This window comes from Metopolophium dirhodum, chromosome 1, assembly GCF_019925205.1.
Source record: "Metopolophium dirhodum isolate CAU chromosome 1, ASM1992520v1, whole genome shotgun sequence".
NCBI lineage: Eukaryota > Metazoa > Arthropoda > Insecta > Hemiptera > Aphididae > Metopolophium > Metopolophium dirhodum.
The window spans coordinates 100,590,804-100,618,269 of NC_083560.1; the positions used below are offsets into that span (position 1 = coordinate 100,590,804).

Here is a 27,466-nt window from a genome sequence, read left to right on the forward strand (position 1 = left end):
ACATATTATTAATTTTGAGAAATGAAGTAAATTCATTTGGAACTGTAGTACACTGGTACACCTACATACACTTTTCAAAATTCAAATATTGGACTGGATACTAGAAGTAATATTTTGTACATACAATGATGTTTTCAAATGTAGCTTTTCCGAAAAAATTAATTTAAACTACTGTATTACCTACCTGTCTAAAAGTAACATTAATTACTTTAAAAGCAATAATATAATTGTACTTACTATTACATATTACTAGTTAGTAATATAGGCTTACAGACTTTCTTTGCACATAATCGTTTTTCATACACATTGGTTTTATATAGTTTAATTAAAATGTAATATATTCAAATATTCAATACACTAGGGGCCCACGTTGTAGGGTCCCGACACCGCCACCCGACAAGTTAGATTAATGGGCACGTTAAGATTAGCGAATAACATAAATTTCACGAAAGTTCCAACACATAAGTTTTTGTTTTAATAATATATATTTTCTCGGTGGATACTGTTTGGTTTTTTGTTCATAAATTCAAATCCACTTAGATTCAACTGTGGTATTCTTAAGTTGGTTGAGTTGGTCCGATCTCTTATTACAGCTGCTTATAATCGTTTCGTACGTGGCAAACGCTATCCCATTAACGGGAAAAGCCCTTATGCAAAGTAACCGAAATCCTCGTAAAAAACTTTTCGCACCGCCCTTAATGTACGTCTTCTTTGCACAGTCCCACGCACCCTTGTATAACGGCTGCGTGAGGCTGTCCGTGATGATTTTAGATTTGATCACGTCAAACGGCAGCACCAAGATCCAACTAAGTACGCCTAAATTAATCATAAAAAATAGATTATGATAATAAATTATATTTCTCACATATATGAGAAAATGAGATTCAATAAATTAAATATTTTTTGTTACGCGCCACCTACTTAATATGGTTTATTCAATTTTTAGTTGATATGTACCTGCTACACCTCCAGACACAATTTGCACATGCATTGGCATTGACTCGTTTTTGGTTTCAGAATACCATAATTTCGTTAACACGCTACATAAATGTTCATATGAGAGCATATAAATTCCCATACTAGGAACATCTCTAAAAAATAAGATAATTTATTAAAAAAATATTTTCTTTTGAACTCTTTTCTTGTTGTTTAATATAATAATAAACCTAATAAACAATAATGTTCCTCCGCGAAACAGTGAACGTATGCCGTTGACCTTATAAAGTTCTCCAGTTAATTTAAATGCACTGGTCGTTTTTAATGGATCATCTGTTTTTGGAATTTCCCTATTGTCTTGCTTTTTTACATCTAAAACCGGGTAATTTATGAGTATCATGTAAGTGAATCGTATTAGAATCTTTAGGTACTCCTTGCTTGTAACAATGTTTTGATAACTTCAATTGGTGTGTTTATAAACGCATAAGGAAGGCCGGCAATACAACCCGATAAAAATACATCCATATGCCAATAATTGTGTAAATTTTCAGCATCGCTGCAAAACCTGACATCAATATTCTTATTTGTTTGATTGTCATCGCGTTGTATCTGGATTAACCTCATCACGTTACCATAAGTTCCAAAAAATACCGAATTCGCAACACCCACGCTTAAGATCGGAAACATCATTCCTCTAAAATATCCTTTCAACTGTTTAATACAGAAGATATAAAGGAATATATTTTGTTGTATTTCTTTAAGTGTTAAATTGATTTAAAATTAAAATTTGTTGCACCATTAATATTCTAATTAACTTTTTTTTACTTGCCTTATCTTGATGGTAAATATCTCTAACGGTTGTTTTTACTGTACTATTATTCACTTGTTGTATTACTTTTACTGTGTCTATTGGATGTCCAATTAATGTAGAAACAATACCTGAGAATAAGAATAAGAATGTATTTTAATGGATATTATTATGCATTCGTTATACCATTATATTAAATTCTAGTATTTATAATCAACAGTGACGGTTTTGGTAGCATTTTTTGGTGAGGCGACTTATGTATCACCCCCCCCCCCCTCCCCCCAGACCCTTTTATAGCGAAAATTAGACTTCAGAATAAATGGAATTTAATAAAAAGCACGGCAGCACGCGTAAACAAATTTAATCGAACCAACACAACTACACAATCGACGAAACGAAAAAAAACTGAAATATATATTAATATATAATTATTATCGAAATATGTGCTATAGGCGAACCAAAAAGTATACTTTTTGAGTATTATTTACTTCAAAATTTTAGGTGATGCGCCGCCTCATTTGCCTCACCCCTTAAAATCGCCACTGATAATCTATACCTAATGGCAATGTGATTAATACGATTAATGATTATCTGAGAATATAACAAACCAGCTGTCCATCCAGATAAATAATCACAAACGGAAAAAAACTTTTCATTTGAATTATTTGAATGGAAACTCGGTATTTTCGATAAACATTTTCGGTAAAATGGTTTTGAAAACTCCACGGTCAGCAGCAAAACTCCGGTGACCGGTATGGTTTTCACCATTGTTGGCAATAAACCAGAGTACAATCCTCGTGATCCATCTTTTATACTCATTACTTTTTGAATCACCTGAAATTCACTATCGTTTACTTCCATCTGCACACGAGATTTTATTGCATCTATTGGGTAGACGACCGACGACGTACATATCCCGGCTAAAGATCCCGCCACCATTGTAGCTACAGCACTACAGTCTTCTTTTCGTTGACCGTCTGGTCTTAGATGTTCACGAGCCCGTTCGTATGCACCAAAGAATACTGAACATCCTATAAACTCTCTGACTATTGTACATCCTAGTCCACGATACAGACCTTTAAAACCTTCAGAATTCCAGATATTTTTAAAAACTTGACCTGCTGATTCACATTTTACGTCATAGTTTATTCCTTGCATACGTATTTTTACCAATTCGGTCGGGCAAAGTACCAAAGCCGAAAAAAACTAGAAATATAAACATATAAATTATGTGACTGAGGAGAGTATTAACTGAAAAATTGGAAAAATATAAAATATAATGTAAACAAATTATTATAAAAATATATATAAATAAATATATATTTGGAAAAGATAAACTAATATTATGTCCGGGATTATTTTAGGTACTACACTAGTTGTGCCCTATTATTTTTTGGTGAGTACTACACTATACTATCATTTTCCTTATCATTTTAATAGACTTAGATCATAGACCAAAAGTTTTGTTGAATATGTATTTTGCAGTTTCTTTGCCAATGAAAATATAAATTATTAACATTTTAAAAATTATTATTTATTATATAACACAAAATATATAGGTACAATTCCAAGGCACAAAAAGGTGAACAAGTGGGTACTGCTCTGCTGTATAGTAGTTGTCAAACATGTCGTATTAATGGATGTATTACATATATGATTTATCATTGAATACAAAAAACAATTCTAAGCGGAGACGTTGTGTCATCATTTTAGTAAATTATTGCATAAATTATCAAATTTAAAAGTTAAAAAAATAATTAATAAAAATCAAAATTATCTCATGGCTATAAACAGCGTAACTTTCAATGAATTTTTTTTTAGATAGAGGTAGAAAAACTTGTTGGAAATCTTCTATTAAAATTTCTAATGTTAGATATGAAAAGAAAAACTTTTATGAATTTCCAACTGTAAAAATTTACTATTTTTTGAAAAAAACTATCAAGCCTCAAAAAGTTAAAATAGTTTAAAAATTTTACCAAGTATGGAAAATGCGAATATATAAATCAGAGCATTTTTACATCCCCTGTTGATGATAGACAGAAAAAAACGCAAAAATCATTGTAAATACAATACATTCATTCGTTCCGCTCATAATCAAATATTAAAAAAAAAAGAAAGTGGAAATCGCTCTGATATACAGTAGGTTACATTGGGTAACTGTAATGGATGGTGTTACATTTGAATTTAATGATATAATATTATTGTATACGAAAAACGATTTTGAGCGGAGATGGTTTATTGTATAATGTTATTAATTATTATTGATACGATGACCGGTTAAGGTGAATCATTATCATTTAAATATTATCATATTTGTTTACAATAATATACTTTAGAAGTTTCAAGTACCCACTAATAATTGTTTAAAAATATAACACAAACTAAAATCATTCTTCTTCGTTTAAATATCTAATTTCGTCTAAATTTGAACATAAAATAACTATAAAAAAGGTAGAATAATATTGTGAAATAAATACTCAAATAATATGATTATAATATTAAAGAAGCGGGTAAGTGGATGTCACTCTGCTGTACAGTAGGTTACAAGTGGGTCACTGACCACTGTAATGGATGGTGTTAAATTTGTATTCAATGATATAATATCATTGTATAAGAAAAACGATTATGAGTGAAAATGGTCAGTCAGCATATGATATTACCAAGTATATTTGATGATATTATTATACCTAAAAATCTGAGCTGGTCTATCTTAATTGCTAATCAGTAGCTGGTTTGTGGTCCCATAGAACAAGTTCGTACTTAAGTAGTGGGCGGACTATATATAGAACAGTAGACGTTTTTTAGCGAGTTGTGAAGTTTGAATTTTAATGATTTACCAACGTCTGACGAAATGGAGGATTTTAAGGACTTTGCAGCAAATATTTTGTATATTTTGTTCGGGGAATAAATTTGGTGAAAGCTGGAAACCAAGGTCTTGGACCGAATCAAAAGTAATAATAGGAATACCATAAACTGTGGTTTATCACTAGGCCCCGGATTTTGATGCCCTAAAAACAAATGAAAAAAAGGTGGGTAAGTGGATGTCGCTCTGCTGTACAGTAGGTTACAAGTGGGTCACTGTAATGGATGGTGTTAAATTTGAATTCAATGATATAATATCATTGTATAAGAAAAACGATTCTGAGCGAAAACGGTCAGTCAGCCTAAGATATTACCAAGTATATTTGATGATATTATTGTGAACAAAGTAATTTATATATAACCTATTTACGTGGAACCCCTTGTTTTAAATTTTCAATCCTTAGCCATAAAAGTTAAAAATTTATAAATTTATAAATTTTTAACCACAAAATAATTAATAAATTATACATTTGATAAATGTTGTCAAAATTTGAACTTTAAATGCTTATAAAAAAAAATTGTGCCTATGTATTTTTAATATTTTTCAACTGCTATTAGAACGATATATCAGGAGCCTTATATTAAATTTTTACGCTTTTTTACCAAACAAATAAAAATTTATTGATATTTATAGAAAAAAAATCTAAAAAAATTGAAAACTGACATTGTCCGTAAACAGCTCAAAAAGAGTCAAAATATTTTCAACATTTTATGGTGTATAGAAAATACTAATATGAACATTCAGTGAAATTTTCAAGTATCTACAGTCATTCGTTTTTTAATTACAATAAAATATAAAAATTGTTACATGAGAAATCGAGTAAATATCAAATGTTGTAAAAATATAAATTTCAGACGCTCGGAAAAATTTAATTTAAGTTTCTTCTAGACATTTTTTTTTTGATAAAGGTAGACAAACTTATGAGTAATCTTATATTACATTTTCAAATCTTAGATTTAAAAAGAAAATTTTTTATGAATTTCTAACTCAAAATAATTTGTAAATTTTCGTCATTTTTACGTATTTTGTCAATATTTAAACTTTAAATGCTTATAAAAAAAAATTGGGACAATGGATTTTTAATTTTTTTTCTTCTGCCTTTGAAGCAATAACCTAGGAGTCTTATATTAAATTTTCAAGCTTTTTTAACTAACAAATAAAATTTTATCAATATTAACTTATAATTTTCGCATTACACGTTCAAAATTATTTTTGTTTTTATTATTATTAGTAAAATATAATATAATTTATTATCATTTTTGTGTTATTATAATGGACAATGGTATCAAGTATTAACTATCAATTATTGAAATATATGATTGAGCCGTCAGCTGATTCTCATAAATAACAAAATGGCAGTGTCCATGAGTTCAAGGCCATGTTCCCATTTTTTTAAAATAGTATTAGGATTTGTGAGGGTATCATACCCCCGGTTGTAGTTAGATAAGCAGGTTTTCTAGATTTTAGTCTAAGGTTCTGGTTTGAAGTGTCTTGATTGTAATGGAAAGGATGAGTTTGATAAATATTTTGACCATTCTCTGCATGCAGCTTTTTAGATATGTGGCGGTAGAATGTTGCAGAAGACTGAGAGCCATTCTGTCGGAGTTGATTTGACAGTACCAGAGATAATGCGCATAAAATTATTAAGTTGAACATCGATCTTGCCTCAGTGCGCACTATTTATTCACACTGAGGAGGTATACTCAGCGGCAGAGTAGACTAGCGCTAAGGCCAACGTTCTCAGAGTGGGCATTACTGTCCCCCAGGATGAACCAGCTAGTTTGTGAATAATGTTGTTTCTAGTTGTGAGTTCAGCAGTAGTATTTTTGATGTGTTGTTCCATCTTGGATTAGGAATGGATTTAATTGCTTCGATTTGATATCCCACCTCTATGAATACTGGCTTGGGTTGGCTATTTGGAAAGTCCTCTAAAACTCTTCTCTGAGTTGGTAGGCTAGCTCCATTACTATCCGTTGATATAAAACACAGGTCTGGATTATACTCTCTGTTCCATCTTGCAGAGTGGAATGTACCTTTTTGTTTCTCATCGTGAACTAATTTTACTCTATTAGCTTCGCTCCGCTCTACTAGTTTATCTCTGCAGGTGTTAGTAATTCTGTATCTCCAACTCGTATGATGATTATTAAAGTCGGTTATATTTATTGCTGTATCGTATTAGGAGCAGAGTGGGCCAGTCAGTTGTCGGAGGCTTGTAAATATTATTTATATTAAGGTTCCCACCAGGGTAACTATGAAGAATATGTTGTTATCGTCTTAGGAATTAATCGGGTTCTATTTTCAATCGTTTTTAACATAGGTAGCAGTTCCATATTTTACTATGGTAAGTTGCGCTAGTGATAGAGTAACCCAGGATTGTTCCTCTTTTCATGAGTTGGTCCTGGTTGTGATTATGTGTTTCCTGAATATCAAGTGTATCTATCTTTTCTTCGTTTAAGATTCTACGTATGACTTCGGCTTTAGCTTTACTAAGTACACATTCAACTACATAATTCTGGTTAGATCCTTCGTTAAGAAGCTTTTAGAAAGGTGGTTTTGATCAGTATGCCGTTTGTTTGCTTGAATAATAGGTGGGAGATGTAGGAGCACAGTCCGCCAACCAAGAGTCCGTATACTTTAGCCAATTGAGAAAATAGAATTTTATCAAAGCCCACTAACCTTATATTTTAATATAATTTTACTTACTGACGCAATGCTCCCTGCCGCTGCGTTTTCAAGGTAATTCAAATCAGTCGTATTGTCAATCCCGACTGATTTGGCCACTATTTTCTGGCACTGGCCGTAAGTTCCAAACATGACCGCTTCATCGGCACCATGTGAGGCGAGTGCTGGTATTATACCCGCGTATAGACCACGGAATCCTTGTTGACGGACAATATTTGTTAAGCATGAGATCATGCCGCCGTACATATGGGGAAACAGTTGCATCCTCCCCTTGACCGTGTCCAGCGGTTGGCCCACGAGCGCTGACGCAAATCCTCCGGTAACACCAGCCAATACATCGACAAATAGTGTGGAATCCATCGCAAACTTCTATAACTATGATATGTATTTTTTTTGCCACATTTGTACCGATAGTTTCTGTAAATTATGTACATTGATGATAATTATGACCTATATACAAATTATACAAGCATAAGGTATTGGTCTATTACCTACTGTGAAGTTTGAGATCGGAATAAATAATCTACGCATCAATAACATGGTTGCCGGATTCAGATATTTCCTAGCAACGACTATTGAGATTGGAAATTAATACTTTAAGAAATAGGTACATCCAACATTAATTACACATTTTTTTCAGTGAAATTTTCTGAAAACTTTCAACTTTCTTTGAAAATTTGATTTTTAATGAATTTTTTTAGGATGTCCCATGATTTTAGCTCAAAAGAACTTAAGTTTTGACAAAATTAAAAATAGTTTGTGTTATTGGTTCAGAAAAAAAAATTGAACTCGATAAAAAATTGTTTGTAGATCGTATAGAACACTTAGTAAAAATGAAATATTTTATTATTGGGAACTGTAATTGAAAACTTGAAAATATGAGTTTTTTCAAATCATAAATAACATTTGAATTTAAATTAAAAACGGAAAGTGTTTCGTACGATCTATACAGGCATTTTTCTGGTGAATTCAAATATTTTTTCAGAATTAAAATCAGACAACGGTAAGTTGTTAAATAACTTTAATTTTGCTAAAACAATAAATAATAAAATTGTCGTAAAATTCGTATTGTAAATTTTATATTATTTTCGAGTTATTGACATGTACATGTACGAGAGTATAGTACCCACATTGAATTTCTTATTTCATTCATACTAATAATTATTTATAACAAACGTTAAACACATAACCCCCGGATCGCAGTGACAAGATTAAAAATTGCCTAAATGTAGCCCTTTAAATAATTGCAGTAGCGAGGCTACTTTTTGAAGTGGTACCTAGCTTAGGTTGGTATGTTGGTTGAATACTTATTATTCAATTATGAATTAAACGACTGTAAACATTAATATGTAAAATTATTGACGAAAATGGTACTTACTTATTGGTTATAACCCGTCAACTTATATAATTTGTCGTTCAATCTGAATTAGTTAACATTTCATGTATATTGTACATACATATTTGCAAGACTGGGCAAGTTAATGATTTTTTTTTAACTCAGTTAAGTTAAGTTAATATGCACCAATAACAAAAAGTTAAAAGTTAAAAGTTAATTTAACTATAGGTTAACTCAGTTAAGTTAAAAATTAATACACACTTTTTGTTAACTTTTTATTAAGTTGAAAAAAAGTTAATTTGTTTATACAACGTTAGCGTACTTAATTTTTTTCCAACCCAAAACTAAATTATAGGATATAGTGTTAATACTTCATACAGTATTTCCATATAATAGTTAGATTCGAATGATATACATTTTTAACTTTAAACAATTTACGATACAAATTTTTGACATGAAAACGAAATAAACTGAAATATTGAAATATTATAAAATTAAAAACAAAGTAACTTAACTTACTTCTTAAAATGAAAAATATATATAATATATATATATATAATTATACCGTAAAGCTACGTTCTATGCATATGTACATAATATTATTATTGTACATGTATTAAAATATATTAATAGTATGCTTTGCAGTTTTTAAGGTTATATAATATTACCTTCAAATATTTAACTCCGCTCATCTGCCACACTTCATAGAAAACCATTTTATTGTCATTGAATATTGCATAATAAACGTTAACGTTATTTGTTAAATTACAAACCCACGTATCACGGCTCTTGACATGACTCGTACAATGAGCATAATATCATAATAGCATAAAGTAAGCCATTCATCGTTAGAATGAATCTTTAGTCAGGTTAACCTTTATATAAGTTTGATTTCAAAATATAAAAAATATTGTATAAACATTTATATTGTTTATTTACGATTTTCGATCCCTATGGATGTGTTGTCCTAGCCGCAGATATGTACAATTTCATGTTTTCACTGACTTGTTGAAACTTTTCAGAAACCTTTCATGTTTTCATGAAACTTTTTAAAAAAAAAATGAAACTTTTAATTTGACATTTTTATACCTTTAATTTTTTTTATATATGATTCAATAAATTTTTTACACATCTAAACGATATTATCAAATTATTTAAAAGTGATTTATATAACACAAATAGATGCGTTATTGCAAGACAAAGGTCAGTATAAAATACGGACTTATTATTAGGTACTAAATGTAGGTATGTTGACTAGAAAAAGCTTTGTTTAAATTTTTCTTTACGTTTTATGCTTTCTTTAAATTTTGTGTAGCAATGCATTGTTTTATTAAGGACTATTGAGCTGTTGATACTGGTTTTTCATACGCGATACACAGTAAAACTTAACCATCGATTTTAAGTGTCTCGTTCAAAAATTCATTTAAGTATTGAGAAAATTTGGACGAAATGGTTTTACTAATTTTTGGCATTTTTCAAAGTTAGAATGTGTGTGGGTACGATTACAATCAAACACTAAATTTTGAATGCAACAAAATCTAATTTTTTTGTAAAATAGTTCGTGTAAAAACGTCATTTATTACTTTATACTATATCAAATTATTAATAAAAAATTGAGAATTTTTTTCTTTAGCCACCCAAAGTACCTACTAACGAGATTCACATTACTACAAAAAAAAAAATGTTGAAATTGAAAATTGAAAAAAATTTTCCTCCCCGGCGGGGAATCGAACCCCGGTCTCCCGCGTGACAGGCGGGGATACTTACCACTATACTACCGAGGACTGTGGAATGTAACATGAATTTTATGTTATTTAATTTGTGGTACAATATATTTACCTATTTTGTTGTCATTTAGTTGGTACCTACTAGTTACTACCTACCTAGGCACTTCTGCTTGTGAGTTGTGACTTGTCTATCACAATCTCAATCAACATAATGTATATTGTGTAGTCAAGGGCGGCCCATGGGTGAATAGGCTATTTTTGGCGTCCCGGGAAATTAAAAAAGGGCCCTTAAATGTAAAAGAGGGGCTCGCTTCACTCGCAAGTTCATAATTATTTAAATATGGTATTATATTACACTAATTAAATATAACATGACAAATTTTAAAAAAATGTTGAAAAACATTTATTTTTATTTTCAAATAATAACATTTTACCATTTAGTATTTACCCAATAATGAACTCATATAATATAATAGTTCTTAATCTATTAATTATTCTTGAGAGTCAATTTTGTAGGTACATAATATAAATACGTATAGTAGGTAATCTGCACCAAAATACAAAAAAAAGTATGAAATTGAGCCACATGTAATTATTAACTTTTGTAATCTGCGTCACAGTTATTATTATTATTGAAATTTACCAAGCTCAAATCATTCATACTTATTGGTATATAAACATAAATAAATAACATGAACAGTTAGACAGTTAAAAAATATATATTTCATAATATTAAAATAATATAATATTGTTGATTTTACATATTTTATTATTAATTTATATTTGAAATATTACTCATTTTATAGTCTATACTAATAAATTTATACAAATAGGTATACAAATACAATTACAATATTATCTTACATTTTATTTTATGTAGGTACATTTTAATATTTTTATTGAAATGTATCCATCACAATGAACTTGCGGATTAATAAATAAAATACATATAAATAAGTAAGCAAAGAAAATAATATACCTATATTTATAGTTATTTTAAAGTGCACTGGACGTAATATTATCAAATAATGTAAATTATTTTTGAAAATAATAGGTATGTAGATGAGTCCACAAACGTCACGAGGGGGAAAAAAAACATAGTACATACTTTACAAATAACTGTAATTTACATTATTTACTGTATCCAATCCTTTATAGTTTATTATACATCTTATTATGCATTATAATTTATAGCTACTGCAGCTTATAAGTTATAGTGCCTTATACCAATAAACGATATTGAAACGTGGTAAAAATAAGTCCTAATTATGTATTATATTGTCATGAAATGTCCTTTTTTTTAGGAATATAATATTATACTTCAGCAGTACAGCGACTACAGCAGAGTTATTTACCAAGCATGCTAACCCCATTTATCATTTAATTTTAATTTTTTGGAATTTTTAAGCATACTTTTGGGCTAATGTTCAAATACTAATATTGTGTTTGAGAAGTAGTATGTTTTGAGCTGTGCAATACAAATTTTTTAGCCACAATTTTTATTGTAAATTGTTTATCTGACGATTTTTTTTTTAAGTGCCTTCATATTATTTAGTAGAATAATAGATACATTTTGTATACCACGAATTGTAATCCTTAAAATGGTTTTACATAAAAGTCATAAAATATAACAGATGTATCATGTACCTATGTAATATTTATCTAGTTGTTAGTACTTATAATTATATTCAAATTAACCAACGACTTGCCAGTTAGCGAGTATTGCGAATCATTTTATTAAATATATAAAAAACATTGACGGACATAAACTATTTTTGTAATTTTCTATAACCACCTTTAAGAACGCACTTTTCTATTACTGCTATACAAATACCAATAGTGAAATTATATAATAATATATATATTATAGGTATATACGCAGTAATTATACATTAGTTACTCGTATACGTAATTTATGAAATTTGTATATTATGGTCTATGGTTCATATCAGTGATATAAGTTACCCAAATAGGTACTAAAAATATGCCAACGTAATCTTAATTAGTATTTTTTCTAACGAAATAATATGCCAGTGCCCAAATGTCTGGCAACGTAATCATGTACTTTTATATACTTATAAATCATTTTATACCTTAAAATTAAACTATGTGGTATTATAAAGTAATTTAAACTGACCAAGTTGTGTTTTATTTTATTTTTAATGTAATTTCAAATGAAAAAAGTGACTAATCTTAAAAAGAAAAAAAATAATTTAATGTTTAAACTAAAATAGTTAATAAACTATGTTATAAAAATTTTAAATTGTAATATTTAAAAGCGGTTTTTTTTTTAAAAAACAACATATGGGTCTTATAGTCTAAGCAAAGACCACCATTTTTGGTCCTTATTGTTATCATATTTGAAAACTTATCGATGCATCTGTGAATCATTTTATTCAACAAGTAAACGGTACGGACTAGGTACCAGGGTCGCAGGACGATGTTAGTCGCTACTCCTTGTTCGGTTTCGGCGGCGTTGCGGTCCGAACCCCTTGGACCCCCTACCCACCGTAAATACTATACTGATGAAAACCTTCCGCCTTTTTTCCGCGTCGATATCCATAGAATATCCACAGAAGGATTGATCATATCCATCGGACGTACTAGGTACCAGGGTCCCAGGAAGATGCTAGTTGCATCTCCTTGTTCGGTTTCGGCGGCGGTACGCATTACCAGTGCCAGTAGAGTCGGACTGCTCACTCGGCGGTGGCAGTAGCTGCTAGTTCGATAGTCATCATTCACTCATCACGATCACAGCATACGCTCCTAATACATTTATTCTTATAGGTTAGCATTCAATATTTGTTATAATGTTTCTACAATGTTTCTACAATGTTTCTAAGATGTTTGAAAAATCATTAACTAATTTATTAACCACCCGTTTTAGGTACTAAATTACCAATTTAAATATGGCTACAATATTGGGTATTTCAACCCAAAATTCGAAACTTTTGGGCACAAATGCACAATTGTTTGATTAAATGTATATGTAAGATTTAATGTACACTAAGTATATTATATTTTTTATTCAATTTAGATCTGATAGTACAGGCATATCTATACAAAATTGTAACTTAGAAATCATATTAAGAACATGAATTAAACTTGAAAACTATAAAGCCGTAATAAATCATAAAATTCCAAAAATAAAATAATGGTAATTTTATAAAAATAAAATAAAATTTGATTTTACATTTTAGATTCTCAGTAGCAAAAAATGAATTGATTTTACACTATAATGTGTGGTTTTTTTGTGTGTCTTTACACTACACGATAAGTATCAAAATAATGCTTCCATCTTCAACATCACTAAATTATCTGGTGAAAAAGTGAATTTAGTAGGTGCGTCTGAAAGGTAAAAATTGAAAATTTCCATTAGTTGTCGAAAGCGTCGAGAAAAACAAAAAAATATGTACCTAACCTGACCTAACCTTTGACAAAATCGATATTGAAGTTTTTTTGGTGAAACTCAAAAACGAATAATCAAAGATATTTAACATTTTTACCAAATGTTTATTTTAGCATTTTCTATACATGTCAAAATTATGAAAAATATTTTGATTGTTTTTAAGCTATTTATAGGAATAAGAAATTTTCAATTTTTATTAGTTTTTTTTAAAAATTACTGTCGATAAAAAATTGTACTCTTGGTAAAAAAACTTGAAAATTTAATGTAACGCTTGTAATGCTAAGTTGTTACTAATGTAATTTTATATTATTATATATTTTATAAAAAACGTGTACTCACAATAATTTATATTAGCGCACAAAGTTAGAATTTTAATTAATTCGTCAAAATCACGAAAATTTGTAAATTATTTTGAGTTAAAAAATATGCAGACTTGGGTAAAATACTTTTTAAAAAAAGTATTCAGAATATGTATTCGAATACTTTATGATAATAATATTCCTAAGTATTTGGAATACTTCACAAAAAGTATACCAAATATTTTTCGAATACTTATTTTCAGTGGCTTTAGATTTCAATAGCAGAAATATTTTTTTTTCATTCCTCTATTTATAAATGAACATTATTATAATTTCGATAATACACACCTATCTGAGTATACCTATATAAGATCTCAGATCACCAACTATTGTACCTAAATAATTATAATACAATAATATCAAGCAATATAATACTTTTAAGCCGTTTATTTCATCAATATATTTATTATTTTATTAACTGAAAAAAATAATAATAATCAACATTATAGTATTATACTAACATAACTATTAATTACACAACATTACAGCTACTTCGTTTAACTACTTTAAGCCAATGGTCAAATTCATGCTTATTAAATAATAATAGTAAATAGTAATAATAAAAAGAATTGCTTTGATAAAACACAATAAAAAAAAAACCCTAACAATTAGGTAATTAATAGTTAATTATAATAAAATAGCCAAGTTGTCGTGGCTTAAGTAATAATAATAATAATAATAAAAAAAATTACAACGTTGACAACATAACAATATTAGATAAATATATTTTATAATATTTAAGAGTTAATACTGTATATTTTATATTAATGATTTATTACACTTTAACATTAATACATTTTCAAAACTTTTATCGTTCATCCTACCTTTTTTTTTTGATAAAACAGCACCACCAATACTAAATATGCGTTCTACAGCAGCACTGCTAGGAAGGGGCGCAGGTAAATTGAGTCCCAAACAAAATTACTGTTTTTCAAAAGCGGTGAATTAAGTCCCTTGTATAAAAGTTAAAGCGGTGAATTGAGTCCCCTGTAAAAAAATGAAAGCGGTGAATTGAGTCAATCGTATATTATTAGACTAGTTTTCAAAATTACCTATACGTATAATCGCGCGTAAACAAATAGTTGTGAATCATTTCACGCAAAGCTGAATAGTTTATTTTATACTTCACATCCAAATATTTATATTTTTATTGATGCACTCAAAGAAATCCAATCTAATACATATATTCAAATAAGAAGTAAAGAGCTATGCAAAAAATCAAAACACAACATAGAAAAGGAGAATATATTAAGAGAACAAATGACGAAGTACAAAAATAATGAAATTAATAGACTTCAATTTATTAAGCTCGTATCATTAAAATATTTACCCGTTTAATATCAAGAGTATTATTTATTATTTTTATTAGGTATTGAAAATATTAATTATTATATGTATTATGTATTATTCATTTAAAAGTTGACATTGATTACCTATTTAATAAGCATTATTAATTTACTAGAATAAATATTTTATAAGGGACTCAATTCACCACTTTCATTTTTTCACAAGGGACTCAATTCACCGCTTTAACTTTTTTACAGGGGACTCAGTTTACCTAAAAATAATAATATAGGACTCTATTTACCAAATCCGCTAGGAAGTGGTGTGTTAAATTTTAAAAATACATTCAATGTAATTTCATTCAATATATTTAGATTTTTTATAGGACTTTTTGACAAATATTTAGTTATTTCTTGCTCTAATGAAAGATCCACTTTTGATTTATTTTCAGACCAGTTAAAGTATTTATTTGCATCATTACTCATATTGCTATCAGATACCTCAGATTCAGGCAAATTTGATTGTTCAAACATTTCCAAACAAGATTTTTTAAAAAATGATAATGCCTTATCTTTTTTATCATTGTCGGTTAGCCAGATGGTTTTAAAAAACGGATGTGAAACCGTTGCAGATAATAAAAACGGATCAGTCAAAAAATTGTCGAAACGTTTTTCCACGTTTGCTTTAATCAAACTAACTAAAGAATCACAATATATTAAATTTTTTTTAGAGATATCATCATATTTTTGTAAGAGTATTGTAATGGAAGGCAACAAAAACCCAAAATACATATTTTTTTCACCTTGCAACACATCAAATGCACAATGGTTCCATAACTAACATACTCTTCTAATAATTCTAGATCATTTTTCGAAAACCGATTTAATTTTAAAGTATCACACAATTTAGTGAACTTGGAAGGACTGTTTTTAAAATGTAAAAGAAGAAATTTTGACGAATCAAACCAACAGTTCCAACGTGTTTGATTAGGAGTTTTTAAATAAACGCCCAAATTCATTTTAATTATATCAGCCATTTGTGAAGAACGGTTCTGCTTATTCCATAATGCTTGGCATTTTGAAAATGTGAATCTACTTTGTTTTCTGTAGTTTAACATAGATGGTCGTTTGGAAACATTAGGCGATAAAGCCTTTTCAATATCCTAAAATTGTAAATGTTATTATAGAAAAATTTAAGATAAAATAAATAAATTTAAATGTATCTTACCGCTGTTGCTATTAGATTTAGAGTATGCGAAGCACATCTGTGATGCTTAGGTAGGTTATATACCATACAATCACCCCAATTGGATGTACATTCACCAATTAGTTCTCTATTATCCAGAACTCGGGTCATAGATATACGAGAAAAACTAACATCTTCATCTTTTTCACTATCAGCATCATCGTCAGTGTCTTCTTTGTTTTCATCATATTCTTCTTCAATTGAATCTTCTAGAGTTTGAAGAATTTCTTCATCCGTTTTCTTACTTCCATCAACAGTTTCAACACCTGAAGGTTGACCAAACATTCTAAGGGAACAAAATAATTGATATAATATAAATTAGTTAGTTGAGTTAGTTACAACTATAGTCAAATGGTAAATATTTAAAATTATTAACATTAGAAAAAAATGCATACTAAGAGTTCATATTAATATTCTTTATGAATTATGAGTAGTACAATTATCATACGAAAGTCAGATTTAAATTTTGAATTTATTTTTTTTCCAAATGTTATATTATTGAATAAAATGTATTATATAATTTATTATAGGTACCTATAATGATTTATTTAAAATTTTGGTTTTATAATTATGAACATTGTGGACTTACATAGAAATTCTATTAGGTAGTATAACATATTATAATATAAGCCACTTCCTTACTGAATAATAAATATATATATATATTTATAAAAAAAAATGTTAACCCTTCAGTTGAAAATATCTACCTATTCAATAGTAAAAATTTCTAAAATACAAATAAATACCTAATAATAAATATTATAATTACTCAAAGCATTTGACAAAATTAGAACCATTGTCAGTTGTTGTATAGATAACTTTATCATTGATATTAAATTCAGTATAAATAGATTCCATAGTTCTTGCTAGCAAATCATAAGTATGACTGCCCTTTAATCTTCTTATAGCCAATAAGCAAGACTCTCTTTCTAGTGATACTGGATTAATCCAATGATAAGTCTTACCCAAATAGGATCTGAAAATAATATTTAAATTATAGATGCTATGAATTAGTTAATAATTTGTTTAAAATAACAAACCTTTTGAAAATAGTCCAACAATCGGCAGTGGTAGTTAAATAATTAACTTTGGAAAATATGCTTTTCATATTTTGGAAAAGGACTTGATGTTGAGCTTCTATATTTTTCATCAACGTCTTTCTTGATAACATATGACGATTAGGATATCCAGTTGTAATTAATTTTTTTAAATCAATCTGTTCAACCAAATTAAATGGTAATGAAGCATTGATAATCATATTTTGAATCATCAAATTTAACTCATCTAAAAATAATAATATAATTTATAATTGATATTGAGTGAAACAAGCAATAAATCCTATTTTAAGGAATAAATAAGAAAAACTATTATAAATGTCATTGTCAATATTTAGAGTATCATATTCAAATGAGTTTTTTAATATCTTTATCAGACAATTTAATCAATCACAACTCATTAAAAAACTTGATACACCTATATATAGATTATAGGCTATATACCTACCTAGTGGCTACTGGCTAATGGAAGTTCTCATTGACACAGTCATCAGTTTTTCTTTTGAGTTTAGTTTGAACAAATTTTTCATTTTGTGATGTCCAAATATTTTTATGTTGCATCTAAACCAATAAAAAACAAAACAAAATAGTAAGTAGTAACCTTTAAAATTAAATTATAGTTTATTAATGTATAAGTATTTAAATATACTTATAGTAGGTACTATTAATAATTCAAGTAATTTTTCCAATTAATTTAAACAAAAATATATTACTAAATAAGCTACTATACAAAGCAAATCAATGACCAAGGCAATTTTGTACCATCTAAATTTATAGCTTAGAATATAATATAGGTACATAATTTAACTCTATTATATTAAAATTAGGTACGTATATGGAGCTTTATATTGAAATGTATAATAGGCTTTTGCGTCTGGTAAAAAAATGTCAAAATATCGAAAAACGTTACTTAGGTTTTTTATTTATGTACCAATCGTAAAAACTAAAAAGTATCCTTCAATCATAGTTTACGTACCATAAATATTATGTGTACCTATAAATATATTTTTTAACACAAATAAATAATGTAGCTAGTAGGTACTTACCTCTAAGTGCTTTAATAAATTGGAACTAGTCCTTGTGTCTGCTGTCAGTAGTTTGGACGAAGCACAATATTTACAACGAACATTGAATTTTTGATAAGTTTCAAAATCTTCTTTTATATCAATTATTTTAAAAATGTTGTCATATTTTGACCAAGGTAGAGGCGATAGTTTTTACCAGTGCCATCAGTGATCGAAGATTGACCTTCGTCAATTTCGTTCAAATCTGCCATTATAATGTTTTTCGAATCAAACTTATTACTTAAGAACAACGGAAAAGACGTATAAAGAATAAAATCAGCGTCGCAACAGAAAGATAATGTCGACTAATGGCGGACTGCGCGGAAAGTTGCACACAACACACACAACGCAATAATTTTAGAATCGCATATGGCATATACTATTAGCCATTAGTTATTACTTATTATAGGGAAATCCCGAAATCATAATAATATCTTATCGCCTTCGCTGGCTCGTCGCTATGAAATTAGAAAATACGTAATAACATTACTGGCCAACTAAAAATAGTAAAAAATAAAATAATATACATATACATAAACATATTACTATAAAATATTGTGTATAGAAATATACATACCTATACAAGCACAAAAGCAATTTCTATGACGGAAAATTAATGAAATTATTTTTAAAATTTAATTGGAATAAAAGTATTCCGAATACTGTACTCAGAATACTTGTAAAAAGTATTCAAAATACCATGTTGAATACTTTCAAAAAAAAGTATTTAAAAAGTATTCCGAATACTGTATTCGGAATACTACTCAAGTCTGAAAAATTGTAATAGGTACATGATTCATCATCAAGTTTCACTACCATTAACAATAAACAATGTTACCCAGAAAATCAAATAAATATTTTATGAACGTTTACATTTCAAATTTTTTCGACATTGGATATTCACTCGTAAACTAACGAACAATTGAATGGGACAATTGTCTTGTACCTAATTAAAAAATGAATAACCATAGATAGTTTCAATTTTCAGTAAATTTTTATTTTAGAATTTTCTATACACAGTACATTTTTGATATAATATAATATTTTGCATGGATAAAATTACATTAGCACTGGGTACCTTAAGGTGCCTCGCAACGGTCATTATTTAAGGGGCAACATTTAGGCAATTTCTAATCTTGTCATAGCCGCCCGGGATCTATGTGTGAGCTGTAAATGGTTATTAGTGTGAGTGAAATTAAATGCGGGTATCCTCTCTCGCAAGCGCATGCACGTGTCAATAACTCGATAACCATATACATTTCACTACATGAATTTTACAAAAACATACATTTGTTTTGACAAAATTAAAGTTAGTTAAAGTTGTCTGATTTTGATTCTGAAAAAATATTTGAATTCAACAGAAAAATGTCTGTAGATCGTACGAAACATTTTCCGTTTTTAATATTAATTTTAATTTTAATTATGATTCGAAAAAGTTCATATTTTTCAGTTTTCAATTACAATTCACAACAATATAAAATTTAGTTTTTACAAAGTGCTTCGTAGGATCTATAGACAATTTTCTGGTGAGTTCTCAAACCAGTTCTCTATCAAGAGGTGGTGGCGTTCTAATTGCTGTCTGTAATGCATTAGTCTCAAAACCTATCTTGTTACATGAAAATAAAATTGAATTATTATTTGTTATTATTCGATTACCATATCGCTCTCTCATTATAAGCTCAGTTTATATTCCAATTCGTTCTAATATTAATATTTTTAATGACTATTTCAATTATGTAGAATTTGTATATAACAAACATCCTAATCATGATATTTTATTATTGGGTGATTATAATCTTCCCTCAGCCAATTATTCTAACATTGAGTTACACTTTAATGATAAATTATCTTATTTTAATTTTACTCAGTACAATCAGATTTTTAACTTAGGTAAATAATGTAATACTTGATTATGTTATATCTAATTCAATATCCATAAATGTTGAAAAAAATAATTTTCCTATTAATCCTGTTGACCCCCTCCATCCTCCAATAACTATAACTTATAATTATTTATTTTATAGTGAATTAAAATTCAATAATTATGTTTTTAACTGGAATTTAGGCAATTAATTATAAATTATCTAGGTTCTATTAATTGGTTCAATTATTTTAATTCTAATTCAAATATTAATGATGGTATTTCCTTTTTATAATTACATATTAATATTGCAATTAATCATTTTATCCCAAAATAACGTAGACATAAATTAATTTATCCTATATGGTTTAGTAAGGAATTAAAAATCTTAATCAAACAAAAACAAATTGCTCATCTTGCTTATAAAACATTAAATTTACCCGAGTCATATATCACTTTTTCTAATCTTCGAACTCAATGTAAAAATATCAGATACCGTGATTATAATGTATATATTAATAACACTCAAAACTCAGTTAAAATTAACCCAAAACATTTTTGGAAATTTTATAAATCACAAAAATCATTGTTACAGTTACCTGCAGTAATGTCATATCTGGATGAAGAAACTTCCTCTGGGTCCGAGATAGTCAATTTTTTTAAATCACACTTTTCAAACGTATATAAGCCAAACACATTAAATAGTTATAATATTTCCAATATGAGTAAATTAAATAACTCTTTATTCTGTGTTAACTCTATAAATATTTCAATAATGGATGTTTTTAATGAATTTTGGTGTACTAACCAAAATCAATCACTTGGTCCTGATGGTATCTCTGCAAAATTTTTAAAGGAATCGTAATTTATATTATCACCTATTATAACTTACTTATTTAACCAATCTCTAACGACTAGTATCTTTCCTGACAAATGGAAATTTTCATTTATTACACCAATTTTTAAAAAAGGTAATAAATCATTAGTTACTAATTATCGACCTATCTCTAAAATTTCAATCTTACCAAAAATATTTTCTAAATTAGTAAATAATAAAATTTTTCCATTATGTGAAAACATTCTTTCAAATGAACAACATGGTTTTCGCCCAGGGCGTTCAACAATAACTAATCTTAGTATATTTAAACAATTAATTCTGGAATCTTTCAATAACAAATCTCAATTTGACGTTATTTATACGGACTTTGAAAAAGCCTTCGATAGAGTTAATCATTCTCTTCTAATAACAAAACTTAAAGCTTATGGTTTTTATGACCCATTTCTTTCATGGATTCATTCCTTCTTAACCAATCGCACTCAAGCCCTAAAATATGAAAATTATATTTCAGATCGAATTAATATTTTATCCGGCGTTCCTCAGGGTGATCACTTATCACCCTTACTATTCTCGATATTCATAAACGACATTAGTACAATTTTAAAACATTCAAGTTGTCTTTTACTTGGGGATGACACAAAAATATATAAGAATATTAAATGCACTAATGATGCATTAGAACTACAATGTGACTTAAACAGCCTTTATCAATGGTGTACTGAAAATGATATGTCTTTGAATATTGATAAATGTGCTATAGTCTCATTTTCTTTAAAAAAGAATACTTTACTTTTTGATTACACATTAAATAATTCAATCTTAACACGTAGTTATGTAATTAAAGACTTAGGTGTTTTTTTCGATACAAAACTTTCATTCAATTTTCATGTTAATTATATAAAAAACAAATCCTACAAGAAACTTGGCTTAGTAAAACGTATGTGTAAAGATTTTTACGATGAATCAGCCCTAAAAATCTTGTACTTTACGCTAGTTCGTTCTAACTTTGACTTTGCCTCTATAATTTGGCGTACTAATAATATTATCCAAAACCATAGTCTATCTACTGTACAGAATAACTTTTTAAGATACCCGTTTGTAATCTCTTTAAAATAATGCCCCTAAATAAAAGATTTATTATCTTAAACTGTACATTTTTATATAAATTATTACATAATATTATAGATTGTCCCGAAATAATCGAACGTTTAAATTTTAGAGTAAACCAATCTAATTCCAGAAATAATTCCACTTTTTATCTTTCCTCTTTCTCTTCAAACTATATGCTATATACCCCTGCAAATATACTTATGTCAGCAGCTAATTCAACTAAAGACTTAGATTTATTTAACACTACCTTATTTAATTTGTCTAATATTTGATCTAATCATCTCTTATCCTCTTCTATTTCTCTGCTTTCTATATCATATTTTCCCCCTTTTTATTTCTTCTACCTACATTTATAACCACTATACTCTCAATATAATTATTTATTCATATTATGCTGCTTTTATATAATATCTTTAAGTTTAAATCGTTATTTAATATTTAAGATTTGTATACATATACATTTTTTTTCTTTTTTCTTTTGTTCTTTTCTCTATTTTGTTCTGTTTTATGTTATTTGTATTCACATTACTTTTAAGTTGTAACCCATATTATGTGCATTAAACACAAACTGTCACTACAATATTTTTTTGTAATTGGAATTTATTTCCTTAAATAAATTATTGTTATTATTATTATTATTATTATTATTATTATTATTATTACAGTATTTGTAGTATTATACAGTGACTTACTCTTCAGTCTTCAATTACGATGTATTCATGTAGATACAGTGTCTTGATATTTGCAGACCTGTTACCTAGTACCTACATTATCCATCATACATTTATTCCACCTCAGTATAACATACCTACCCCACGTTCATACTTTAAAATATTATATATTAATATATTAATAACATTATGTAGGCACCTACATCCGACGTTGTATCAATAATAAATTGCACTTCAAATAATCTGAAGTAGGTAATATACAGTTTCGTATATCAAGAACAATTTATTTTTGAAACAACTAATTTATAATTTGATAAATAGGTAGATTGATAATAGTAATTAATAGTTCTAAAAAAACTTATTACAATATTTTATCAATGTTAGTACTTGTTTTTTATGATACCTACATAAGTTTACCTATTGCAAGCCATAAGCAGAGCCGCATTTAACGGGGGGCAAGGGGGGGCAATTGCCCCGGGGCGGCAATTTTAAGGTGATTTGAGGGGCGGCAGATTTTTAGAAAATATATCATATTATAATATTATACGTTCTCCGTTACGAATTTCGTATTAAATTTTTAAAATAATTATTATTATATCAAAAATATTAATACCAATAATAATTTTATCTATCAACGATTCAATAATAACTAAATGCATCACAGTTGTGTGTCTATAGCTTTTAATTTTCGGCGAGTGACTCAATCACATCGAAGAGCTGTCGCCTGTTTGCGGTTGCGGGCAATGCGGGCTGTATGATCTAATAATAATCGCAAAAATACTTATTTGACGATCATTTAAGTAATCTTATCATCGACTGTCGTCTGTCGACGACCACAGTCTCGACGCAATTTCGGTAGACAACAGTGCTGTGTTTGTTAAATTTATGTTATTGAATACTATATTATACTATGTCTGGTAAGCGGATTAAATTAAGTGGTGCAGCTTACCAAAAAGCAGCAAAAGAAAAAAAGAAAAATAACGAAGAACTACTTCAGAAACTTCCAAAAATTCATTCTTTTTTCCCTACTAGAATTGTAAGAAGTGTAAGTATTTATTTTTGTATAAATTATTTTTTTTAAATCAGATATGAACTTATCTAAATATTTTCATTGGTTATAGCCGGAATTGATTCCCACAGAGGAATATTCTCAATCTAAAACGTGTTTACCAACTGATATTTCTAAAATTGAAATACCGTTGAATACAATCGATGATACGAAAGTTACGGAAATTATTACGCAACCCCATAGTCTACAGGTATAATGTATATATATAAAAAATATACTTAATACAATTTACTAAATTTACTAAATTAATTTTTTTAAATCAGATATGAACTTATCTAACTATTTTCATTGGTTATAGCCGGAATTGATCCCCACAGAAGATTATTCTCAATCTAAAACGTGTTTACCAACTGATATTTCTAAAATTGAAATACCGTTGAATACAACCGATGATACGAAAATTACGGAAATTATTACGCAACCACATAGTCTACAGGTATAATGTATATAATATATAAAAAATATACTTAATACAATTTAATCATTGAAATAATAAACTTAAGCTTTAAAGTAATCACGGATTATGCTTATTAACATCAGTTACATTTAATTTTTTTTTTGTGGGGGAGCGAATTTATCGGCACTGATTGGATCAATGTGATCACATTAAACAGAACTCACTGTACTTTTAAAATTAATGTATTTGTATAATTGTATCTGTATTTAAATACAATTTTGAAAGTATCTTTTATAAGACTATCTATTAAATCAAATATCTGACATCTATGTCTCACGAGTCACGGCTCATATAGTACAGTTTTAAAACAAAAATGTTTCCGTTTTATTTAGGCAGAAATCACTGTTTATGATTTTAATGACCAATCACAAATTCCCGGACCTGATCCAGTAAAATGGAACTTAAATTTAGATTCCATTGATTTCTTACTTGCGAATCCTCCGAAGATAGATATATCAACTATACCATTTGCAGAAACAAAACGAATGTTTGGTGATATAAGTAGACGTCTAACTCCTGATAATTTTATGAGAAAACTTCAAAATGGTGAAAAGAAACTAAGAGAATGGGTTTTATATTCTCCTTCAAAAAACGCGTTATTTTGTTTCCAGTGCTTGCTTTTCTCGTCTAAACCAAGTGTTTTCGGAAATAAAAACGAAGGTTTTATAAACTGGAAAAAATGTAATGAATCTCTACAAGAACATGAGACTAGTAAAACTCATGCTGAATCAGTTAGAATCTGGTTTTCTAGAATCAAGAAAGACCGTGGTGTCATAGACTTAGAACTAAAAATAAATATTGAAAATCAAATTTCTTATTGGAAAAATGTTTTATATAGAGTCGTTGAAACTGTTTCCTTTTTAGCATCTAGAGGCTTAGCTTTTAGAGGAAATAGTCATAACTTTGGTTCAAAACAAAACGGAAACTATCTTGGTTGCCTGGAACTAGTGGCTAAATTCGATCCTTTTTTGTCTGCACATATAGCTAATTATGGAAATAAAGGAAAGGGGAACGTGTCATACTTATCTTCCAATATATGTGATGAGTTTATATCTTTAATGAGTGATACTGTAATAGATAAAATTGTGTCCGAAATTAAAGAGAGAAAATATTTTTCACTTATAGTAGACTCGACTCCTGATGTAACAACACGAGATCAACTCACAGTCGCCATAAGGTATATTTCAAATGAAGGTTCACCGGTGGAACGTTTTCTTGGTTTTATTCCCTCCGTTGGACATAAAGGATCGGACATGGAGCAAGCACTACTTAAAAAATTTTGTGAACTTAATATAGATTTGAAGTTTTGTAGAGGCCAATCATACGATAATGCGTCTAATATGTCTGGTGTTTATAACGGATTACAGACTCGAATTAAAAACTATTCGTCGACAGCCTTTTTTGTGCCATGTTCAGCTCATTCTTTGAATTTAATTGGTTCCAATGCTGCAGATACAACTCAAGAAGGCACAACATTTTTTTTTATATGTCAAGCAATCTATAATTTCTTTTCTGTTTCAACATTCAGATGGAATATTTTGACTAATATTATCGAAAATAATCCAGGTTGTGTCAAAATAAAAAAACTATGTTCAACTCGTTGGTCATCCAGGTACGATGTATGTAAAGCAATGTGTAATGGTTATGCACAAGTACTCAGTGCTTTAACTACTATTTGTGATGACGAAGGACAAAAAAAAGATACAAGACACGAAGCTCGTTCAATTAAAAATAAAATTGAGAGTTTAAATTTTTGTTTTATGATTTGTATGTGGACACCTATACTTCAAAGATTTAACGCAACGAGTATAAGTTTACAGTCTATAGATATAGACCTAGCCACAGTTGTTACACTGTACGAATCTTTAGAAAAATATGTGGAAGACTTAAGAGAAAGATTTGATGTGTACTTAGAACAAGCAAAAACGATGTGTTCAAAAATATTATTTTCCTGGGATGGCGTGAGACAAAAAAAGAGAAAGAAGTTTTTTGATGAAACTGAAAGTAACGATGAATTATTGGAAGGAGAACAAAAAATGAAATGTGAAGTATTCTATGTTATAATTGACAGGCTAGTTGTGAATTTACGTGAAAGAAAACTGTCCTACACTGATATAAATAATAATTTTGGATTTATATTAAAATTAGATACATTGGATACTAACAGAATACGTGAAAAAGCTAAAAACCTAGTGAAAATATATCCTAAAGATTTAAACGAGACATTCATAGAAGAACTGGTGCAATTTAAAAATATTCTTAATTTGTTTTCAAAAGAAGATAAAACATCTTTTATAAGTCTTTTAAAATGCCTCACAAATTCTGCCCTTTTGACAACATTTCCAAATGTAGAAATAGTATTACGAATATTTTGTTGTATGGCTTCATCTAATGCAAGTGGAGAACGGTCATTTTCTGTATTAAAAAGAATAAAAAATTATCTAAGGTCTGCTTTAGTTGATGAAAAGATGTCATCATTATCCATATTAAATATAGAAAGCGATATTTTACAACAGATTGATTGGTCGGACATAATACATAAATTTGCAGTTTTGAAATCAAGAAAAAAACTAATATAAGTTGAATAAAAATGTATTTTAATTTACTATTTTTAATTTTTAATTATAATTCTAATTAATTGTATTATGAATATTTAATAAATAATATGTTTAAAAAGAAAAATTAAGTATAA

General features: G+C 28.3%; 2 protein-coding genes and 1 non-coding gene across 3 annotated transcripts; all 3 read right to left on the minus strand.

Moving 5' to 3' along the window:
- Positions 1–526: 526 nt before the first annotated feature.
- Positions 527–1,855, minus strand: LOC132937530 (solute carrier family 25 member 45-like). The gene is made up of 5 exons (XM_061004350.1): positions 1,766–1,855; positions 1,368–1,647; positions 1,167–1,308; positions 958–1,091; positions 527–816 (listed from the first exon to the last, which is right to left on the minus strand). Exons 2-5 carry the CDS (start codon positions 1,624–1,626, stop codon positions 527–529), a joined length of 825 nt encoding a protein of 274 aa, XP_060860333.1. The 5' UTR covers positions 1,627–1,647; positions 1,766–1,855.
- On the minus strand, positions 1,631–7,649 carry LOC132948796 (mitochondrial ornithine transporter 1-like). The gene is made up of 4 exons (XM_061019447.1): positions 7,311–7,649; positions 2,353–2,950; positions 1,762–1,875; positions 1,631–1,647 (listed from the first exon to the last, which is right to left on the minus strand). Exons 1-4 carry the CDS (start codon positions 7,647–7,649, stop codon positions 1,631–1,633), a joined length of 1,068 nt encoding a protein of 355 aa, XP_060875430.1.
- A 2,688-nt stretch (positions 7,650–10,337) lies between these two features.
- Trnad-guc (transfer RNA aspartic acid (anticodon GUC)) lies at positions 10,338–10,409 on the minus strand. Its single transcript has one exon. It is a non-coding gene; the product is annotated as a tRNA-Asp (tRNA).
- Positions 10,410–27,466: the final 17,057 nt, after the last annotated feature.

Excerpts from the sequence above, each read along its gene's own strand:
- LOC132948796 (XM_061019447.1), bottom strand. The coding sequence starts at position 7,649 with ATGGATTCCACACTATTTGTCGATGTATTGGCTGGTGTTACCGGAGGA. Across the intron at positions 2,951-7,310 it reads CGGCAGGGAGCATTGCGTCA|TTTTTTTCGGCTTTGGTACT; the intron begins GTAAGTAAAATT and ends TTATATTTCTAG. Across the intron at positions 1,876-2,352 it reads TTTATCTGGATGGACAGCTG|GTATTGTTTCTACATTAATT; the intron begins GTTTGTTATATT and ends TCTTATTCTCAG.
- LOC132937530 (XM_061004350.1), bottom strand. The coding sequence starts at position 1,626 with ATGATGTTTCCGATCTTAAGCGTGGGTGTTGCGAATTCGGTATTTTTT. Across the intron at positions 1,092-1,166 it reads GGAACATTATTGTTTATTAG|AGATGTTCCTAGTATGGGAA; the intron begins GTTTATTATTAT and ends CTTATTTTTTAG. Across the intron at positions 817-957 it reads TGTGTCTGGAGGTGTAGCAG|GCGTACTTAGTTGGATCTTG; the intron begins GTACATATCAAC and ends TGATTAATTTAG.